General features: G+C 55.0%; 4 protein-coding genes across 4 annotated transcripts; 2 read left to right on the top strand and 2 right to left on the bottom strand.

Moving 5' to 3' along the window:
• Nucleotides 1-753: 753 nt before the first annotated feature.
• Nucleotides 754-2,640, top strand: CTRU02_207165 (apopolysialoglyco-like protein; the record flags this gene model as incomplete). Its single annotated transcript, XM_036719451.1, has 1 exon — nucleotides 754-2,640. One exon carries the CDS (start codon nucleotides 754-756, stop codon nucleotides 2,638-2,640), a length of 1,887 nt encoding a protein of 628 aa, XP_036589158.1.
• A 431-nt stretch (nucleotides 2,641-3,071) lies between these two features.
• On the bottom strand, nucleotides 3,072-4,993 carry CTRU02_207164 (rhamnogalacturonate lyase; the record flags this gene model as incomplete). The annotated part of the gene is made up of 4 exons (XM_036719452.1): nucleotides 3,072-4,001; nucleotides 4,069-4,194; nucleotides 4,244-4,710; nucleotides 4,774-4,993. The coding sequence occupies 4 exons, from the start codon at nucleotides 4,991-4,993 to the stop codon at nucleotides 3,072-3,074; spliced, it is 1,743 nt and encodes a 580-aa protein (XP_036589159.1).
• A 3,312-nt stretch (nucleotides 4,994-8,305) lies between these two features.
• On the top strand, nucleotides 8,306-11,293 carry CTRU02_207163 (uncharacterized protein; the record flags this gene model as incomplete). The annotated part of the gene is made up of 9 exons (XM_070204846.1): nucleotides 8,306-8,466; nucleotides 8,528-8,617; nucleotides 8,668-9,184; nucleotides 9,234-9,361; nucleotides 9,460-9,862; nucleotides 9,910-9,977; nucleotides 10,030-10,241; nucleotides 10,290-10,468; nucleotides 10,526-11,293. The coding sequence occupies 9 exons, from the start codon at nucleotides 8,306-8,308 to the stop codon at nucleotides 11,291-11,293; spliced, it is 2,526 nt and encodes an 841-aa protein (XP_070061379.1).
• Nucleotides 11,294-13,814: 2,521 nt separating this feature from the next.
• On the bottom strand, nucleotides 13,815-16,896 carry CTRU02_207162 (uncharacterized protein; the record flags this gene model as incomplete). The annotated part of the gene is made up of 5 exons (XM_036719454.1): nucleotides 13,815-14,113; nucleotides 14,166-15,582; nucleotides 15,644-16,450; nucleotides 16,555-16,613; nucleotides 16,848-16,896. The coding sequence occupies 5 exons, from the start codon at nucleotides 16,894-16,896 to the stop codon at nucleotides 13,815-13,817; spliced, it is 2,631 nt and encodes an 876-aa protein (XP_036589161.1).

Genomic DNA, 16,896 nt, shown 5'->3' with positions numbered 1-16,896 from the left:
GAACGATATCTGGGATGTTGAGCTTCCCTGGGGCATGCCCAAGGATGCGGGCCTTCTCCCGCAGCACAGTCAAGACCTGCTACGCGCAGCACGATCCGGGGTGCTCTACAAGAGGCCAGCGCCAGCTGAGGAAGAAGAGGCTGAGGCTGAAGCGGCCGCCGACAAGCCCGAGAAGAAAGAGGACGAGACCACAACCAAGGGCTTCCAAATTAAGGTGTGGAAGCAGATCAACCGTAACTCGGAAGGCTCGTCCGTCTCGCATCTTGCGAAGCGAAGAAAGGGCACAGTCACCATCTCCTCCAAGACAGTCGCCAGCACGCCCGTCGGCGCCACTGTCACCAGAGCTACGGTGCGCAGGGTTGATGCCGCCGGTAACCCGTACACGCAGGAGATTACATTGCAGGATGGTCAACAGATTGAGGGCGAGGTCATCTCTACAACAGTAGTCCCTGTCTCTGCAGTCGATCCTGCCCAGGTGGCACCCCAGCGTGTGCGACGGCCGCCGCCACCAAAGAAGAAGAACAAGCCTGGCCCTGGACGTGGGCGCAAGAAGAAGACGTTGCCTCTGCCTGCTCCGGCGGCTGATGCTGCGCCGCCTGTAGAGGGTGCACCTGTAGTGCCCAAAGTTGAGGGGGCAGAGGGCAAAGAGAACGTGAGTTGTCGAACCTTGAAGTGTGGTAGAAGCATTCATGCTAATTGGTGTAACAGGGTGTCAAGCAGGAGCGCGAAGAATCAATCAACCCCGATAGCGAGATGGCAGACAATGATGATGATGAAGGTGACGACGACGGCGACGACGGTGAAGACGGCGACGATGGCGATGACGAACAGCGTGAGCGCGAGAATACAGATAACCAGGATCATGAGATGACGGACGCTTCGCCCTCTATCCCGACGCCAACTGTAGATGCCTCGATAGAGCCGGCCGATCCCGAGTCTCCTCTGTCGAAGCGGGCAGCGCCGTCGGTGAATCCCATCAATCTCGCACCACCTCACCTGGCAAGCTCATCGCCAAAGGGCAGTCCTCTCAAAAACGTGGTTCTGCCATCTCCAACCGAAGCATCCCCGCAGATCTCACCTATTGCAGAGATTCTGCCCCCCACCTCTTCCGCCGCCGTCGCCGCTGCCGCCGCTGCCGTCGCTACCACGGACCCTGTTGCTTCCACTGCTCCCGCCGCTCCCGCCGCTCCTGAAGTCCCTGCTCCCGCTAGCGAGCCGCAGGAAGCAGATGTCACCATGGCCGATCAGTCTACTGATCTGCCTGAGCCTGCGACTGAGGCCCCGGCTGAAAAGCCCGTACCAGCTGCTGGAGATGAGCAGCTGCCCCTCGACACGGTTCCGGAAGCCATACCAGAGACATTCATCCCGCCCGCTGAGAAGGTTGGTGACATTGCGTCACCTATGGCTGAGACTAGATCCACGTTTTCTATGGCGACAACAGCAGAGACAGAAGGCTCGGGCTCAAGGATAGAGAGCACTGATCAGACCATCGCATCGAATGATGCTCCTCAAGAGGACGCCATGGCTCTGGATATTCCTGACATGCCCGAAGCTTCTGAAGCCGCCAATGTCCCCGACATACCAGAGGCTCCGGAAGCGACTGATGCACCACCAGTCACAGAGGCACCCCAGGTACCACCTGTTGAAGAACAGCCGGCCCCGGCGGTTGAGGAGGCGGACTCTGAGATGAAAGATGACAGCGCCCCGACGCAGCCAACGCCCATCGAGGAGCCTCCTGCTGCTGCTGCCGCAGAGACAGAGACCAGCGTACCCATGACTGAGGACGTCCCAGCTGCCACACCTGGCCCTGTGGAGCCAGAGCAACAACCAGAGCCTGCCCAGTCGCCTGCCAAGTCTCCACTGAAGTCTCCAGTCAAGTCGCCCCAGCCGTCGGCTCAGGCCGAGCCTTCCCCAGCAGCAGCGCCAGTGGAGGTGCCCACCGACGTGCCTACTGTGGAACCTGTTGAAGCTCCCGTTGAAGCTGCTGTCGAACCGGCAGCTCAAACTTCGACCGAAACTACAAGTGAGATTCCAGCTCCAGTACCAATCGAGCCACCAGTCGAGCCTGCACCTGTGGATGACATTCCCATGGACATCCCAGTTGAGACTCAGGCTAAGGCTTCCATTGAAGCCCCTATCGAAGCACCAGCTGAAGTCGTAGCTGAAGCGCCAGCGGAAGCGCCTGTGGATGCTCCGCCAGCCCCCGTCGAGCCACCTGTCGAACCAACAGTCGACGCACCTCCTGAACCCTTGGCTGAAATCCCAACCGCAGAACCCGAAGTAAACCCACCCACCGTGGCAGAAGTACCGCTTGTCACCACTGATGATGGCCCTGACCTGTTGGCCGGCTTGGAGACGGAGCTGAATCGTCAGGCGGAATTGAGTAAATCCCCGCTTCCCGAACCACCTGCGGCGCCGCACCCCGAGCCTGCCGAGCTGCCTGAAGTCGAAAATCCGGTACCTCTCCCCGAGGTCCCGCCGGTTGAGCCAGAGAAGCCTGCGGAAGAGCCGAAGGAGGCTGCTCCTGCTGCCGATCCGGCCCCAGCAGCCGAGCCTCCTGCAACCGCGGAAGACGCACCAAAGGAAGACGCGGAGAAGAAACCGGAGACGGCAACGGATGCGTCTGTTGCTGATGCTTAGTTGGCGATGTGGGTTATTAGGAATGTCCTGCTGGGTGATACTTGACGACGGTGGGAAGGCGTTGGGGGGGTGGGGTGTTGCGAGTAATTTGTGAGCGCATGATATATATATCTGTTTAGAGTAGTGTACATTCATACAAAGAGTGCGGATGGGTCACATGTCCTAACACGGCCGTCGACCGTACTCGGTGGGTTGAGAAGAAGAAGAATGGACTTTAAAAAGAGAAAGAAAAAAAAATCACGAATCTCTCAGTGGCGCAGAAATTTAATGAAATTCGTATGTGCTCTCATGTATATATCAATGTGTGCTGCTTATGTTTTATCGTCTGCTACGTACACGAGAAGAAATGTGTGTTCTCGGAATAATATGTATACAAGGTGAATCAAACATTATCATCTCTTTTTCTTTGCTGGTTGTTTTACAAACTCCGTTTACCACTCGAGGACGATGCTGTCCCAGATGAAACCCCTCCAGGTCGTGTTTCGGGTCAGCTGGAACGTGACCTCGTTGTCGCCCTTCTTCAACAACGCACCAGGCACGGGGAACTCGAAAAAGCGCCACTCGCCGTGGGATGTTGCGCTACGGTACACGGAAGGGTCGTTGAGTAGTCCGGAAGTGGAGTCAACACCGACGGCACCGCTGGTGAGGTTTCCAACCTGCTGGCCGTTGGCCAACACAACGCTGCTTGCGCCGGTGGAGTATCCGCCCAGCGAAACAATCAAGTTCGCCGTCTCGGGGGCGGGGCTGGGGACCTCGTCGATGGTGAAGCGGATGGTGTAGTTACCCTTGTACGTCTGGCCATAGCACCAATCGCTCGTCTGGGACTTACCGACGACGAAGGTGATGTCAGCAGGGCACGATGCGATGATGGCGTGTCCAAAGTCTGGGTTTCCGCCGTGGGCGAAGCCGCGGGAGGTACGGTCGAAGTCGCCGACCTGGAAAAGACGCTTGCGCGTGGAGACAGCCCAGTTGAGCGTCCCGAGGTCCGTCGTCTTGTCGGCAGTGATGCTGACGTCGTTGTGAAGGATTTGCGTCGTTACGTCCGCCAACTTGCCGCCTGCAGACCATGCCTGGAGAGCATAGCCGGCCTCTGCGGTGCGGACATTGGGGATCTCGAAGGCGCCGGAAGCATCGGCATAGGTGGTGTAGTAGTAGTCGGAGCCCATGTCGAGGGCGGTCTTGCTGGGGTGGTTGTCGCCGAGGAAGACAGCGGCGCCGGCGGCGGGACGGCCGTCGGAGAGGACGAGCTTGCCCTTGACTGTACCACGGGACTGGTAATCGGGGTCGGACAGCCAGCGGTAGGGCCAAGCGGCGAACTCGGAGTCTGCACGGGCTTCGGCGTCCTCCTTGGAGCCATCGTTCTGTAGGATGTCAGGGCCATGTTGTAGAAAGGGCGGTTAGCAGGGGAGAAGCGAGAACAAGACGTACCAGGTACCAGAGCCAGGGACCCCACATCTTACCGTCGGGGAAGACGTCGACGGCAGAGACTTGGAAGTGTGTGCCGTGGATCATGTTGAGCTGAACGGCATCACCAGTAGCACTCTCACGATGGACCTAAGAGGTGTCAGAACAGCGGCGGTTGTATGAGTATAGGAAAGCATACCATGAGCTCTTGCTTCAGGTGATTTCCATTATAGTAATCCTTGCCGGCGTTGATGTACCAGCTGCCGACCTCGTCGCCATACACTCCGTAGTACTTTTGTGTGCGGATATGATCGGAAAAGTCGTACTTGGTGATGTAACCCTTTCCGTCAGGCGTGAGCCAGGTCTCGTCTTGGACCTTGTTCTGGGGAAGGTAGTCGCTCAAAGGAGGCAGCTCCTTGTCGTGGAGATCGGTCTTGCCCTTGGGGAAAGTGGTGTTGTCAAGACGCCAAAGAGTGCGGAACTCGCCAAGAGTAGGGAGGTTGTGGTTGACGAAGTACTGGTAGGCACCAGCAAGACCCTGGAAGATGACCCAATGGAAGTCGCCGTCGATGGAGGTGAACTTGACGTCGATATAAGGAGTGCCTTTGTAACTGCACCTCTTGACAATGCTAGCAGAGGTCCAGGCAATGTCGTTTGCAGCGCCGTCTTTGCAAGTGTGTCAGTCAATTCCAGCTCAGGTTCATGATGTGATAGCCGAACAAAACGTACTGTAGCTCACGTAGTGGCCAACCGCGTTTCCCACGAGGTCGCGGTTCTTGTAGTTCAGCTTCACGCCGTACTTGAGGCCCTGGGTCATGTTCCAGACATCGTTGCCAATAATCCACGTCTGATTGTCAACCTGCGTCAGGAAAGGCTCGGGCTTGGCCGGTGCGGCGAGCGTGGTGGACGCCAGGCCGGCGAGGGCGGTGGCAAAGAGAGCGGTCCTCATTTCGGTCAGGGCGAGAATTGATCGTTAACCAAGGCGGCTCAAGTCGGCGTGAGCTCGAGTGCTAAACCTCCCATCATACTCCCAAATGGCAGGCATGACGCGCACCTAAATATTTTCAATCGGTGGTTGAAAGCCCGAGGCCATACCCCGACTTTGACCCCAGACTTTTTCCCCTTTCCCCAAACAAGCATTGAGGTGCATAAACCGGCAACTTGGTGCCGTCGCTCATAGTTCTCCTCACTCAGTTGAGCGCCTTACAATTGGGACGGTGAGGGGAAGGAGTCGTGCGTGACCACGATGCGGTTCGCTAACTATTACCCATTAGTTCAATGAAAGCCGGGGGGAGTCAGTTGTTTACGGCGACATATGCCACAGCAGGGTAGTACCCCGTTATCCCCACTGAAGCTTTGCAAAGGGCGGTCCGTGATGGGTGGAAATACACCGGTCTTCGTTTCCCTTCGGGAAGGCGGGAGATTGGAGAGAGAATCTAGCTTCTCAGATCGCCAAGCCAACAGGACTACCCCGACATGGTTGCCCCAACTTCGGGGTACCAAGTGCCGAAAGGATGGAGAGAGGGATGCCTGAGCCGCCAGTTCGTCCTGCCAGAGTCGTTCAATTTTATACAAAGGCTGCCGGTCAACCGACTGTGCATAGAAACAAGCAATGTCCGGGACGTCCAAGTGCATTGCTCAAGTGCATTGCTCAATAAACTTAACTATATGGCAGGGCAATAAGCAATTCCTACCCATGAACAACGGGTAGATATGGTTTGGGACGGGCTCATGTGAAATTCCAAAAGAAATTGAAAAGCAGACAGCATCGTCCTCTTTTCATGCAATTTCGAATTCCTCTGTAAGCCTGCTTTTGGAAGTTTGTCTATGTCGTTGCAGACATCCACAGCCAAAAGAATATCCTAAGCCCAATGGCATTGCTGGAATTGGGCCTAGGAAAAATGCGCTCTCTACCTATCTTGCAAATGTTTAACTCGCACGCTCTATGATACGATTATTACCTTTTCACATTGGGCAGTGTAGAAAAAAAGTAATACACAAAGAATCAGATTATGGAAAGCTCAAGGAACGGAACGGCGACAATGATGATCGAACATATGGCACGATAACATCTCTCCCCAGCACCAGGAGTGGCTTGAACAAAAGCCACAATTGAGACTGTCCTCTTCGTCAGCCACAATACTCGAATTCCAAGAACAATATGGCGGGTGGGGCATGCTACTCTTCCCTGGGTACTACGTAGACCGATTCTCTGCGGTAGCAATCTCCGGGAGATCGAGTAGGTAGGTACCCGCGCCCTAAACCCAGCGGCCTTGGTGGCCAGCAACACTACCAGTAACCATCGACCAAGGCGTTAGACTAGCGAACCATTTCCCTAGAGCAGTCACCAACATCATATTCTTTGTTGCCCCTAGCCCACAGACGTTACCGCACCGACAGCAGGATGAACTGATCGACATCTAGACTGGGCCTCCCAAGAGCGCACAGAGGAGGACCCTTCAGCCTGGTTCCCTCTCCCTTTATGTGGTGTGTCTCACGGCAAGTAAAACTTAAGCTTGATCAGACGGGCGACCAAAGGTCGGACATCGACAAGTACCGAGAGGGTAATGACAAGATAATCAGGGTTCATCCTATGGAGACACCGGCATCACTTCGGCGGAGGGGCCTCGTAAAAGTACGAAATGAGCATTCTGTCCGTCCCCTGGCGTAGTTCACGTATATACGCCGTGCCATTGATTTTCTTTCGGGGGCTACTAAAGAGGCCGAACTTCCAACTGTCACTATGAACCTGTAATAGTAAAACTAGCCATATATCGACCAGGGCATGACAAAGCTACGCTACATCCCAAAACAGGCCAGTCCTTGCGGAAGAGGAAAATGCCCAACGCAATCCGCTGCTTAACTGGACTAGAAGGCTATCGTAACCGATCGGGCGCGAACAGGTCCGAGCACTTGGCCCAATCGCATTCAGAGCAATTCTAAAGTGTTCTTCAGCCTGTACTCAAATGCCTCACCTGAAGGGATTGTGAACGTGGGTCGGGGGGGCCACCGAACTGCCAGACCAACAGTCCGATCATACAAGCACAACAAGGTATGAGAGAATGAGATTACGGACACGGAGGACTCCAGAGATCAATCAACCGCGGCATCGATCTGCGTTTTCTTCTTCCGTTCTGGCCCCCATCCGATATTACCACCTACGGGTTGACAGGTATCCATCCGTAAGGTACTAGTACACACCCCCAATCCAACCTTCACATAGCCATATTCGTCATGACGTTAAGCCCCCATCATCCAACTGACTCGCGGCGGCGACGAGCTTCCTCTAACAAGGCAACGCCCGCCGTGAGCCCTATCCTAGTCTATGTGTAGGAGAACATGAGATGCTCCTCAGCAACCCTCCACCGGTGGTCGAGACGCGGCCGTTTTTCCTGTGGTCAGTGGAACAGTGCTTCACTGCCGATGCTGTAGGCCCCTGTCTTTACCCCAATTCTGAGGCCAATGCAACTGCCCTTCACCTCAATGGGCCAACTAAGGAGTGCGCATGGTCCACCACCTAACCTTGGCAAGCTTTCTGTCCTTGCACTTGTGGACACGCCGTCCGCGCCCCCGTGTTCGTCAAGTCGCGCCTGGCTTTCGAATCCCTGGGAATCTTCCCCCCTGGAACTTGTTCGCTTGCGTTTCTTTAGCACAATCGACCAATTCAAGAAGCTTGAGGGCATCCCTGAAGACGTAACGTTTCCTACTGAGTGGCCCTATTTACGCCATCAACGCCGCGGCAGCTTGGAATGCTGTTGATCACTGGCTCTAGAGCGAACAGCCGGTAAACTCTAAACCCAAGCACGCTTGAACATTTCAGGGGCCAGACAGGGCTAGGGAGCCTAACAGTTTTGGGCTCTCTCAATCCTGCTTGAAACCTGAATGGGATTTGCATTGTTTTTTTGATGGAGATACTCACCCTATGTCTCGTTCTCCAACACTTCGGATCACGACCGATGGCCACTAGATTCGCTGTCTCCCTTTACCTATAATCGCCTCGTCTGTTTTCAAACCCCCACGCCCCCGTCAAAACGTCAAGCGGTCCCAGCTCCCGAACTACTGGTTTCTGGCCTGCTTTCTTATTTTCGCATCGATTTGCTCTCCGCAATCCTTCGCGTCGATCCCAAAAAAAAACCCCGTTCCCACCACCTGAGCAGAAGTTCCACATCCCGAAGCTATCCGCCTGCTTGCTGCGTCACTCATACAGAGAGTTGCTCGCCTGGAGGCCGTCGAGGCTGGGCGAAGTCCATATCGATATGCAATGAATGTTGACGAAGACACCAAGCCCAATGTGATGGCATTGGAAATGAGTGCGAACGTGAGCGTCAGGAGTGACTCTCTCAACGCCTACGACCCTGTGCCGCAGTCGCAGGGTGAGTCGAGGCCCCCAATCAAGCGCAGGGCCCCAATCGCCTGCCGAAGGTTTGTAACCATCATGAACTCATATTCTGCCCACGACCTGGGAAACTGAGACCTTGCGCAGATGTCGACGGATGAGGAGCAAATGCATTCATGACAAAGCACAGCCGCCATGCAAATCTTGCGCTGAGGCAGGCCTGCAAGCGAGTGACTGGTACTGCGAGCCTCTCCTGACATTCGCCTCCCGCAGCTAACTGAGGGTAGTGTTTTCCCCCAGCGTGGCCAGCCGGACCTCGATCGCGAGTATCGCCACCCACGCTTGAGGGCCGAAAAGACAGCCAAGCGAGAAGCCGACAAGGCACGACGCAGTGCCTCCGAGTCCATCCCCCGGGGCCCAGGAGCACCGGCACTCCGGAAACCTGCGGACGAGTGGGAGCATCTTCCACCGCTCTCCGAGGTTGTTGATGCCGTCTACGTTTTCACGCGCAAGTATTTTCAACTTGGCTTTATTCCGAAGGTGCTGTTTCCTCAGCAGCTGCAGCGCGACCACCGTTCCGTCAGTGTCTTCCTTGTGCTCGGCATCCTCAGCATCTCAGCGCGCTTCTCTCCGGCCCTGATCGAGAGGTTCGAAGGAGAAATGAAAGCAGTCGACTTCTTCATGGAAAGGGCCAGCAATCTTGCGCTGAACGAACTGTACCAAGAACCGACGCTGGAACGATGTCAGGCGTTCTATTTGCTCAGTCTAGCCCAGCAGGGTAGCGGTTGGAGGAACAGGAGCTACGTAAGTTGCTGGAACACAATGACCGACGATGCTGGCTAATCGTTAAAAGATAAACATTGGCATTGCTACGAGGATGGCTGTTTTGATGCATTTACACCGAGAAGAGTTCTACAAGATGAAGAATCCCACGAAAGAAATGATCATTAGAGCCGAATCTGCACGGAGAACCTTGGTAAGTTCATAGCAGAGTATGAGAGACAGAATGCTAACGATTCTTAGTGGATGCTGCACAGTTCGTAGTCCGCGATGCATGTGCGAATTGTCTTTACTAACACGTTTACAGGCCAGGATAACCTCCACTGCGGCGCTCTCTCTCCTGTTTCGCTCGCCGCCAATGATATTACCGCCCTGCTCCCCAGTAACGAAGACGACTTTGCCAACGGCCGCGAGCCCTTCTCACGGGCGGCGCTTGAGGATACACCGCCAGCTCGCGATAACCCGGCTTTGATCCATCAGCCGTCACGATCTCTTTTCGCCAGCCTAATACAGGCGCACTATTACTGGGGTAAAGTGGCGCGTCGCGCAATGGCAACCATGAAGAGCGCAAACCCTTGGGATCCGACGAGCGAATATGCGATTATGGCTAAACAACTCATGCACTGGGAGCAACAGCTTCCCGCAGACCATCGCTGGAGCATGGTGTTATTAAAGGGACACAAGACAGTTGGCGAGGATTTGGTAGGACCTGCACCAAGCAATGGGGGGGATAATGCTGACCAAGTTAGGCCTACTTGGGGGTGACGATGATCACGAAGCTCTGCAATATCGTTCTGAGGAGGGCATACTTGGACAAGTACGTGGGCGAAATCAACAGCTCTCCACCAATCAGACACTAACCATAACAGTATCATCAAGACGGACGATAAGGACCCCCAGCGCCGAGCATTCTTCTCGCATATGTCGGATGACCTCTTCCGTAACGTGCGGGACCTATACGAGCAAGTCGATGCGCAATTCAGTGTAAGATCGTCAGAAGAGGGCGTTGGCGCTCAGATGGCTTCGTTTTGTGTCTACAGCTGTGGTCTCTTCTCGACGTATCTGGTCAAGTACAAGAACAGTAGGTAACAAAGATTCAAACTTGGAGAAAACACGCTGACAACCGCAGTCTGTTCCGATAAGTCGATTGTGGCACAAGCTCCTAATATGCTTCAACGATGCATGTCTATTCTCATCGAATCCAAGCAGACATGGCCGCTGGCATCCCGATGGCTCGAGTCTCTGGAGCGCTTTTCGCGGGATCCCAAGGCTACTGCATACAGCCTGGAGGGCAGCATGGCAGATGGCGTACGTCCCCTCTTGACCTTCATTCCCACTGGGCAAATACTGACCTATACGACGCAGAACGATCGCACCCTGCGTCCGTTGCATCCCTCTCCCTCAGCCTTTGGCAAACAACGCACCGAAGCGCCGAAATTCCAGATGCCCGGCCCTCCGCCGACACCGCTCAACGAGAAGAAGCCACCTCCTATCCGTCACGGAAGCACCAGCAGTAACACTTCCAACATCCTTCCTCCCCCGAGCCCTTCTCCCAACTTCCAGCAGCAACAGCAGCAGCAACACAACGCGCCGTTGCCGCTTCCACCTCTGAACACGCCCCAGCAGTCTCACGTTCATCAGCAACACCAACCCTCTACACATCACCAGCAGCAGCAGCAGCAACATCAGCATCAGCACCATCAAATGCAGCAGCTCCAGCACCAACAACAGCAGCAGCACCACCTATCACATCTACCCCAACCTCACCATCAGCCACAGGCGCAAATGCAGCACATACCTCCCGAGCTGCAGCAGCACTTTTCTCCAGCAATGTACGCCCAGGCTCCACCGCCATACAGCCCGAACAATGGCATGGGCATGCTTGTCCAGGCGGCTGCCTTCGACACAAGCCCCGTGGGAGGACCATCACCAGGGACCCCATACGATGCGGTCACCGCAGCCACCGTTGCCGCCTTCTACTCGTCTCCTGAATCTGTCAATATCACTTTGGGCCCCGGCACCGACGGCTTCGAGTGTGAGCTGCAAAGCTGGTTCGATGGAACGGCTCCCGTACAGGCAACTAGCTGGATTGGCAACGGCGCGGCGGGTCTGGGCTGGTTCGGACCAAACTAACTTTTCCATCCTGTCGAATCACACCATTCGAATGTTTTTATTATTCTACGAAACCAAGACAAGGAGGGAGGGACATGAGATTTACAAACGGACGGCGTCTTAGACTGGGTTTTGCAAGAACATGGTTCTAGAAGGCAAAAAGGGTCTGCGTCATTTTTGCCGGTATATATCAGGTTACGGCACGGCGCAGGTGTGTGAAAACGAGAAAATAGGGCCTGTACATATATAGCCTCGACGGCGGCGTTTGGAATTTCCTGGTGACTGAGGCAAGTCGAGTCCTGTCTCTGTACACGTTTTACTTTTCAGAAGAGATACCATAGTGAAATTCTGTACTTATTCATGGTCATCGTTTTTTTGCTTCTCTTGACAAGCTATGATTTCTTTCTTCGGGCAAACTTCATGTGACAAAGCGACATGTTATTTTCAAGGGCCCGCACTTGGGAAAAGAAACGGCCAGGTACCGTATACCTACGGTTCTTGGAGGTTCGCTTGAATGGCTACTAATAACCTAGACGTTGATACTATCAGTTACAACAGGAACCACGATCAGGAAGGGCAGCCCGAGATCCTACCATCAACAACAGCAACAACAAACATCAAACCCTCTGTGTCCCCAAATTATCATTCCACGTGTCCAATAGCAACAAATCACGCATCACTTACCCCGGCATCTCCCACGCCAGATTAACCCAACCCAGGAGGAAGGAAGGAAGGAAAGAAGGAGAGGGGGGGGGGAGGGATACGAAACAAGAAAACAAAGTACATGAAAAACGGTGCCGGGGTCCAGCCTGCATCGCTAACAACACACACACCCCCCCCCCCCCCCCCAAAAAAAACTCAAAAAGACCGCAATTACTCTCTCTCTCTCTCTCTCTCTCTCTCTCCATGGATGCTCCGCAGCAGTATGACGATCCGCGGCGGATAGCCCCGTCCCTCGCAGAATTTCTTTTTAAGCTCAGGGCAGCAATAACGGTCACCCTGTTATTGCTGTCCACACGCAAAACGAAAGCACCGGTAGCGAATATCGATAACGTGGCAATTACACACCATCGCATGTTCGCTATGCTATCTACATACATATCACGCCGCTACTACCGTCTAGGCAATTCGACAAACGTTCCCAACCAAAAGGTGCCGACAGGCCGGGGGGGGGGGGGGGGGGGGGGGGGGGGATGGGATCTGTAGTGACGACACCTTACTCCGCGTAGGACGAGATCGGCCCTGATCAGCGGGACGCATGACCTCACAGTCCTCTCGCCCGCTTTGCTCCGGGGGAGGAGGAGCAGGAGGAGGAGGAGGAGGAGTTTGTGGGGTTACATGTTCCAAGGATCTGTTGTTTAAACTTCCTGTGACCATTTTCCACGGGCGTTCTGTGGGTTGGTTCTGTAGTATCCTGCGCAGATCGTAAGTCGGGCTTGCATGGGGCCATATGAGAGAGAGAGAGAACAGAAATGGCAATAACGTAGCGGTAGTTTGTGCTGATTTCGACATTGTCTGTTTCACTCTCGAGTGCCATCATGTTGAGTTGTTGGACCAGAGACAGCCGGAAAGGACGTATACGATCACGCAGCTTGTTGGGCATGTCACCGTTCACCTCATCAAAGTCATCTAGCACTCACAAATGCATCATGATTGAAGGGGGCAAAACTCATTGAACTTTCTCCTACGACTGACTACCAAAACAGTGCCTGACAGTGACCACTTGGCCCAGTCACAACATGTTTGGAACCGTTTCGCAATGTCCGCTCCTCCTCTGAAGGACTGTTGTCTTTGCATCCTCACATGCCCCTACACTCTCCTTTCTGGCCCATTTCGTCAGGCGTCTCTTATCATCTCATCCACCGTGCGCGAGTACCTTTTCCGGGAAAGATGTCTCGACGAAATCGCAACCAACACGGCCTAGAGCGCGCGCCTCTGACGAGACAGGGACTCCTCCCTCCCCGATAGCCCAAATCACTTGATAGGGCTGCCTGCCGGGAAAGGATGCGGCCGACTCCGAATTGTATGTTGACGTCGTTCGTTTCCCCGTCTCTCATTGCTCTCGTTTCCCCGTTGGAAAATGAAAATAGCAAACTCCCGGTTCCTTCTGAGGGAAACTCCTTCTACATGACTTTTAGGTCGCCAACGCGATTCTATGCGAGGCGTACATGACAATGAGGACTCCCGCCTCCTCTCTAATCCAGCCGTCCGTTGCGAAAATCAAAGTCCAGAAGATACAGCCAAAGGGGCAAAGGGGTTGATGATGTGTTGTGTCGTGAGGCGATGGGAAGGGTGCTGACAAGGGGTATTGGTGATATTAGTCTTTTGGGGGAAAAATTGTGTAAGGCGTCTATATACACGTGAGAGATCTCCGTGTTCGATGCTGTGCAGTGTCATATGGGCTGTGCTGTCTCCTGGTTTGACGCAGATCCGGGTTTCGATGTGTGGAAACCGGCTGCTCCAGGATACGTGCTGGGCTTGGGGGGATAGATGTGAATAATCAAACATGTAGAAAGTAGCATCAGAGTACTGAGAAACGTGCTCAGGTCTGGGCCATAACGCTGGTAGAGCCGCCAACCTGGCGCTTTACCTGCTCTCTGGCCCACCGGGCGGTTTCGATTGTCCTGGGCTGGAACTCGCGGTTGGTCTTGGTCTCCTTGATCAGAGCGGTGAGCCAATCCTGGCGGAAGATGTCAACGAGCTCGCCGTTGGGGTAGGCGTCAGCAAGATCGCCAATTACACCCATGGCTGCGCGCATGAGAGCCTCGCTGCGGTTCATGTCGCTGGCGATCATGTTCAACAGCTGGAAGATCGAAGACACGTAAGGCTGGAGAACGGAAGCTGCAAATTGTTAGCATTTGTAAAGGAACATGAAGAATAGACTTGGACTTACTCTTGCCGCCGGACTTCATGGCACCGATAATGCCGCCCCAGGCATCCATGATACCCTCGCGGAGGGAGATGACGTAGTCATACATCTCGTAAGGGCCCTCAGGGCCGGCATTGACGGTGGCAGCCTGTTGCAGGACCTGCGCAATGACGGACAGATATGTCTCAAAGTGACCGCCAATAGCGCCAGCAATATCGCCAAAGCACTGCAGAATGGCAGGCTTGAACTGGTTGCTGAGGGAGGGACTCTTCAGGTTGTGCAGCAAGTGGTTCATGAAGTTGTCGCAGTACGGCTGGCTGCGCTCGCCAAGGGATCGGGTAAGATCGCTAACCAGGCCGATGGCCATGGCGCAGAGACTGGGCTCCTCCTGGTTGCCCAGGGCGTTGTAGAGGAAGGGGGTGAAAGCCTCCATGTACTTGGAGAAGTCCTCCTCCATGGCGTTGGCAAGAGCGCTGATGGTGGCGAAGACGGCATCAGGGACGCTCGACTTGCCGCCGACGGTGCTGAGAATCTGGAGTAGAGTCTGCATGATGCGGTCGCCTTGAGGAATGATCTCCTTGTCCAGTCTCTGGATGATGGCCTGAAGAACTGTGCACAAGCTGGTCTGCATCTCCTCAAGCATGATCTTGTCCTCGACGCTGACAACCTGGCTCTGCATGGGGATGGTTCCCTCGAGACGCTCAATGATGACTCCGGAGAGAGAGGCAATGGGTTGCAGGCTCTCAGAGGCGGCGTTCTGGACGAAGACGTTGAGGACCTCGTATGCGGCAGTGCGGACATAGGAGTCGCAGTCGGGGCGAGCAGTCAGACCAAGCAGGTTGGTGACGCTCTGGTTGAAGTGGGGAGTAAGAGGGTTCTGGGCAGCACCGAAGTCGCCAGAGAAGCGCTCAGCCAAGTTCATGAGGGCCCAGCAGCACGAAGAGGCAATCTTGGCGTTGCTCATGAGGCCGTTGAACAGGGAACGGACGAGGGGGTCGAGGTGCTGGTTGGGATCGATGCTATCCGACACGCTCTCGGTGATGCGGCCGAGGGCGTAGGCGGTAGAATCCTTGACATGGAGGGAGCTGTCGTCCATCATGCCGATGAGGATAGGAAGAGCCTGCTTAACAATGGGGTCGAGGACCTTCTCGTCGGGACCGTCCATAATGGCGCCGAAAGCAGAAACGGCGGCATCACGGTGGTGCCAGTCTTCGGCACGCAGGTTGCCCTCGACGAACTGGAGAACGGGGCTGATAATAGCGGCACCGATGGCCTGGGAGTAAAGAGCGAGACACTGGTAGGCGGCACGGGCCAGGTTGTACTCGTCATCGGCAGCATCCTCGTCTTGCTTGGTCAAAAGCATCAGGAGGACGGGCACAACTTCGTTGGCAGCTACGCGAGCAAAGTTGTAGAAGGGGCGCATCTGGTCGGCGCTCTCGACCTAAAGAAAAAAAAACGTCAGTGTGGGTCGTTGCGAGCAGATATTGACTATCTGTTCTTACCTGGGCGTTGTCGTCTTCAATACCAATCTCTTCTTCGCAAACAGTGCTCCAGAACTCGACAGCCAACTTGGCAACGTCCTCGTCCGAAGACTTCATGCCAAGAATGGTCAAGCCGAACAGGGCCTTCTCCATGTAAAAGCGCATGTTGTCGTAGTAGAGACCCATGATGCGGTTCAGGCAGCCAAAGGCGCCCTGCTGTATCCGGGAGTCATCGGCCTGGGTGGCCTCGCAGACAACCTGCATGATGTAGTTGCGCTCACCCTCGTGCTTGAAGTTGTTGCCGACAAACTCAAGCGAGTCACCAAGGGCTGTGATAGCAGCCAGGCGGACCTCGAGGCTCGTCTCTTCCTTGCGGGCACCCTGGACAACGGCGGTCAAGATGGCGTTGGAGTGGGCAATAAGGGCGGTGCGCAGATCGGGGTCCTGGCTTTCACAGATGTATCCGATCGTGGTCAAGGAGGCCTGCTTCTGGTGCTCGGCGCCCTCGCTGACGTTCTTAACGAGGATGCCCATCAAGTCCTGCCACTGGCTTCTGGGCAGCTCAAGGCCGGCAATAGAAGAAATGACCTGGGCGGCGGCCTGGCCGGCCTGGGCGTTGGACGAGGCCAGTGTTTGCAAAGTCAAGTTCTTGACCTGCGTCTTCGTCTCGTCGTCGGTCTGTTGAAGCCATTTTGCCTGGAGCTCTTGGTGGCGGTTAAAGTCACGGGCGGTGAAGGCGTTCTTGAGTGCGAGACCGGCAGCGGCACGGATGGAACCGTCGGCGCTCTCGTTTGCAAGCTCCTGGACGAGGGTTGCGAGGTATAGAGGCTGTTTGAAAGGCGAGCTCGGTTAGCAAAAACTTTCGAGCGGTGGGGGGAGGGGGGAGGGGGGGGTATGAGGACTGGGGATCCGAAAGGCGGGCGGGCACTTACAAAGTTGTTCTCAGCTGCTTGTGTAAGTTGCTGCTCGGCAGCGTTGCGCAAGTTCGCGTCTAGTAAACGATGTCAGTCTCATGATGATCTTTTCACTTTTTCAAAGTTCGTGATGCGCGGGTTAAGGGGGTAAAGTGGCCCAGGTATGGGGGGGGGGGGGGGGGGGGGGGGTGAGAGACTGTCTCATCGCCGTAGCGACCAGGAGTGGATTCGCTGATGTTGATGAAGATGGGAAGGAAACAGCAGTGGTAGAGAAGAAGGGGAAAAAAGAAATGCGACGACGCAAGACTTACCAGGCGACAGCGAATTGGCCAAAACCTGGTTGATCTCTGAGCTCGACAT

This window comes from Colletotrichum truncatum (genome assembly GCF_014235925.2).
Source record: "Colletotrichum truncatum strain CMES1059 chromosome Unknown Contig_0004, whole genome shotgun sequence".
NCBI lineage: Eukaryota > Fungi > Ascomycota > Sordariomycetes > Glomerellales > Glomerellaceae > Colletotrichum > Colletotrichum truncatum.
This window is presented reverse-complemented; position numbering and strand designations above follow the sequence as displayed.